At 42.7% G+C, this 2,275-nt stretch overlaps 1 protein-coding gene across 1 annotated transcript; it reads right to left on the reverse strand.

Annotated features, from left to right (window-relative positions):
- Positions 1 to 289: 289 nt before the first annotated feature.
- Positions 290 to 1,795, reverse strand: LOC121864437 (larval cuticle protein 4-like). Its single transcript, XM_042363460.1, has 3 exons — positions 1,729 to 1,795; positions 931 to 1,058; positions 290 to 732 (listed from the first exon to the last, which is right to left on the reverse strand). Exons 1-3 carry the CDS (start codon positions 1,738 to 1,740, stop codon positions 576 to 578), a joined length of 297 nt encoding a protein of 98 aa, XP_042219394.1. The 5' UTR covers positions 1,741 to 1,795; the 3' UTR covers positions 290 to 575.
- Positions 1,796 to 2,275: the final 480 nt, after the last annotated feature.

Genomic DNA, 2,275 nt, shown 5'->3' on the forward strand with positions numbered 1-2,275 from the left:
ATTGTTATTATTATTGTTAATTATTATTATGGTTGTTATTATTAGTATTATCATCATTAGCATTATTTTTTCTATCATCATCTACATAATTATGATTTCTTTCTTCAGTTCAAGTTTTCTGGACGAGTAGTTGGATATAATGATGGGTGGATGGATAATACATACCTGTACATTCGTATATATATACTGTATATTAATGCATATAGTTATTCGTGTATGTGTGTGTGTGTGTGTGTGTGTGTGTGTGTGTGTGTGTGTGTGTGTTAACAGGATGAAAGATCAACAACAATTTTCAATTCTTTAAGAAAATTTTATTTAAAATAAATAAATATTAAACATATGGCAATGAAGAGAGTTGGTGAGAAGTCTCCTGGTGAGAGAAGATTAACTCAAGGGAACCTTGTGAAGATGTTGGCGTGGGTGAGAGGTGGGGGAAGGTCGTGAGGGTTCCTCAGGAAGCCTCGCCCGCCACCCTCCACCACCCGCAGGTGTTGACGTCAGTGCATCGAAGCGGCTCCTCACCTTTCAGAAGTGAGCTGCTCCAACACAGCCATTTGTGTTGTCTTGTTTATCATTTAATCATCAAATTCCTCAGAGCTGAGGGATCCCTGGGCACCGTTGGCTGCCACGCCGTCAGCGGTGACGGGGACGGCGTTGGACTCTACCACGCGGTAGCCTTTGTCGTCAGCGATGTAGCTCACGAAGAATTCCTCTCCTTCAGGAGAAGTCCACCTGGAACACAACACGAGCAATGAAGAGTGAGACTTTGTTATTGTTTTGGTATTTACACTTGTTAACAAGACGTTTAGAGAGATGAATTATTGACATATTGAAAATATTGATGAATTCTCTTTTATAAAACTACAGAGGCAAGAATTATATTCCTGTTATGCTTCAGTACAGGTGTTGAGACTCAGGTGTTGCACTCACCTGTAGGTGCCGGTGATGGTGGCGTCGTCATCGATGCTCTGGTCGTGGTGGAGGTCGTCCAGGTCCAGGTCGAGGACATTGTCGGGGCGAGCGGCGACCAGGGCGGCCATAGCCAGGAGTACGAGCACCTGACGGAGGAGATGAAGGTGATAAGTGAATGTGAGAGAGAGAGTCATGTTCGGTGTGAGGGAACAGAGAGACAAAAGACCCTTACAAGTTCCTCACGCCAGTACTCTACGTCCTCAGGTCACTTCCAATTACGCTAAACAATGACGTGACAGAATGCGTGATGCAGATAACTAGAAGATGACACACTGTTTTCACCGGGCAACACACACACACACACGACATTACACTACTCAATTAGATGACCATTTATTCACGGTGATTAATATTGAAATGATTCCTTAATGTGAATAATACCTGCATCAGATAGACACTAATCTTATTTTCTGAAGAATCGAAAACAAAACCTAACCTAACCAAACGGCATTTAACCTCCAGTGATATTAACAAGTTTGAAGGTTAATTGGAAAAGTAATTTGAATAGTCTTAATGATAACCTACTGTTGTAATTGTAATAATAATTTATGAGTTTATCTTGATTACGACGGTGATTATAAGTACGTTTGTTGTTAAAGGTTAAATGATTAACTTGGACGGCAACCAGCATTAACTGTTATGTTTATCGTTAACGTTAATATACTACAATAGGTGTTGCTGATAACTCATACTGCCGATGGGTCCATAGCTTATATGTATAGTCTTTTGTTAGGCAGTAGTATGAGGAGAACTTACAGCACACTTCATGATGGTTGGTGGTGGTGAAGGAATGATGCCAGGCTGGGTCGTCTCAGGCTTTATACTAGCGAGGCGCGCCACACCCACCTGCCCCTCCCTCCCTTTACCCTGTAGCTATTACCCCTAAACTCTCCCTTCTCCTTTGCCTCACATACACACAACATCGATCGTGTCCCGTAAATGCATTGCCAAACTTAAGAACGAAATCTTGAAGGTGAAGAGTAAGAGGATCCTGACATCTTCACACACACCCTCCTTTACGTGTGTCTTGTGTACCGTATGTTAGGTCAGTCTTGTACGACACGGTTCACACAACAACAGAGCAGAAGAGTGGAAAACAAATACAGTCTTGTCGCCTTTCCTCCTGAACCACGAACCCCCCGAGACTCGTGAATCCGAAGCATTTATGGGTAGAATAATGGATTTGTGTTCACTGCTTCGGGTTCATGAGTCTGAATCCTGGGGGTTCGTGGTTCAGGAAGAGAGGTGACAGGACTTTTGTGGGTGACTGTACAAGACATCAACCTGTGTAACATCATTCCTC

The sequence above is a fragment of the Homarus americanus genome, unplaced genomic scaffold (genome assembly GCF_018991925.1).
Source record: "Homarus americanus isolate GMGI-L3 unplaced genomic scaffold, GMGI_Hamer_2.0 scaffold29020, whole genome shotgun sequence".
In the NCBI taxonomy this organism is placed as follows: Eukaryota; Metazoa; Arthropoda; class Malacostraca; order Decapoda; family Nephropidae; genus Homarus; species Homarus americanus.